The sequence below is a fragment of the Miscanthus floridulus genome, chromosome 2 (genome assembly GCF_019320115.1).
Source record: "Miscanthus floridulus cultivar M001 chromosome 2, ASM1932011v1, whole genome shotgun sequence".
Lineage (NCBI taxonomy): Eukaryota > Viridiplantae > Streptophyta > Magnoliopsida > Poales > Poaceae > Miscanthus > Miscanthus floridulus.
In genome coordinates, this window is record NC_089581.1 from 67,419,872 (window position 1) to 67,421,471 (window position 1,600).

Below are 1,600 nucleotides of genomic sequence, written 5' to 3' on the forward strand. Positions count from 1 at the left end.
AAAGAACTCTTTGTCGAGTGCAATTCTTTGCCGAGTGCAGCACTCGGCAAAGAAGGTCTTTGTCGAGTGTCCGATTTTTAACACTCGGCAGAGAATTTTACACTCGGCAAAGTGTCCGTTTCCAGTCGTGATTACCCTTACGGTGTGTAAGATAAAAATGTGTCGTACTACAAAGTTGTAAAATGCATTCAGGTGTACGTGATGTCACCGATCCCATTCTCTTTTTCGTCCTACCCTCACGTAGGATGGACGTCAGTCCGGGGGTCGCTAAAGAAGCAATGATACAACGGCAACAAGTGCACTTAGCTCTCTGTCAGAATCAAGAGAATGCACTCGCCACTCGACTGAGCTGCAAGAAATGGGGCAAATAAGGAGTCAGGAGAGAGATCGAGCTTCCTCGGGGTCGGCAGTAGGCTCTTAGTAGTAGAAATTCTGGTTTGTGGTGAAGGTCTGGCCGAACTGCCACCACCCAGGCACCACATTCCAGAACTGAATGTACTGCCCGCCGGTGCTGGTAACGGCGAAGCTGAGCCCCTGGCCGACGAGCCCAGCGAGCGCCTGCCAGTTAGCGCCCCAGTTCCTGGACATCTGGATCCACCCCGTCTTGTCGCCCTTCACCCAGGCGGCGCCCACGGAGCCACTGCCTCCGAGGTTCTGGATGTTGACGAGCAGAAAATACTGGGAGCCGGCGATACTGAAGCGCACGCCGCCGGTGCGCGAGCACTTGACCTGCTGGTACTGGACAGCGATGATGCCGCCCTGGACGACGCCGATGTGCTCCCACGCTGGCTGGGACATGTCGAAGTGCGGGCGGCCCGGGCCGCACCAGCCGCCGTTGGGCAGCGCGTAGTTGGACGGGCACAGGTTGGTGGCGGAGACAGTGATGGAGTTGCCGGGCTTGCACCACTGGCCACCCAGACGTGTTGGGTCGCAGGTGATGAGGTAGCACTGCCTGCACGACGCGCCGTCGTTGAACAGGGTCGGGCTCAGCGCCGCGTTGTTGACACCGTACCCCGCGTTGTACAGGTTGTCGTACCCGCATGCGCCACCTGTGTATCATATCATAAACATGCATGCATTAGCGACGAAGTGATTCTTTGGTATATATACGTACACAAATGTATTACCATCTATACAATAGTTCTTGACCTCCTGTGCAGAAATGAATGCATGCATTCTTACCCATCGTGCCGGACGCGTCGATTCCGCCGTAGAAAGTGGCAGTGCCTTGAGACCAGTCAGCGGCGGCGACGGCGAGGCACGCTGCAACAACCACCGTGCACAGCATAGAGGAATTGGGCATTTCGTCGTTCGAAATGGAGAGCTGGCTGCAGATAGAGAACAAGATTGACGATCGAGGCACTACCGGAAATAGGCCCGTTGCCAAGAGTCAGCGTATTTGCTGAGAGCCAAATGTCGGGCTCTCGGCAAAGAAAAGTTTGCCGAGAGTCGGCCCTCGGCAACGGTAGGCCGTCGGCAAAACTATATTTGCCGAGGGCCAGGCCATCAGCAAAGAATTCCTCTCGGCAACCGGGTCCTTTGCCGAGGGTCCGGCCGTCGGCAAAGAAAGGCCGTTGGCAAAAGTTTATCTTTGCCGAGG

At 55.9% G+C, this 1,600-nt stretch overlaps 1 protein-coding gene across 1 annotated transcript; it reads right to left on the minus strand.

Annotated features, from left to right (window-relative positions):
* Positions 1-417: 417 nt before the first annotated feature.
* On the minus strand, positions 418-1,318 carry LOC136539042 (expansin-A31-like). The gene is made up of 2 exons (XM_066530969.1): positions 1,183-1,318; positions 418-1,049 (listed from the first exon to the last, which is right to left on the minus strand). The coding sequence occupies exons 1-2, from the start codon at positions 1,301-1,303 to the stop codon at positions 418-420; spliced, it is 753 nt and encodes a 250-aa protein (XP_066387066.1). The 5' UTR covers positions 1,304-1,318.
* Positions 1,319-1,600: the final 282 nt, after the last annotated feature.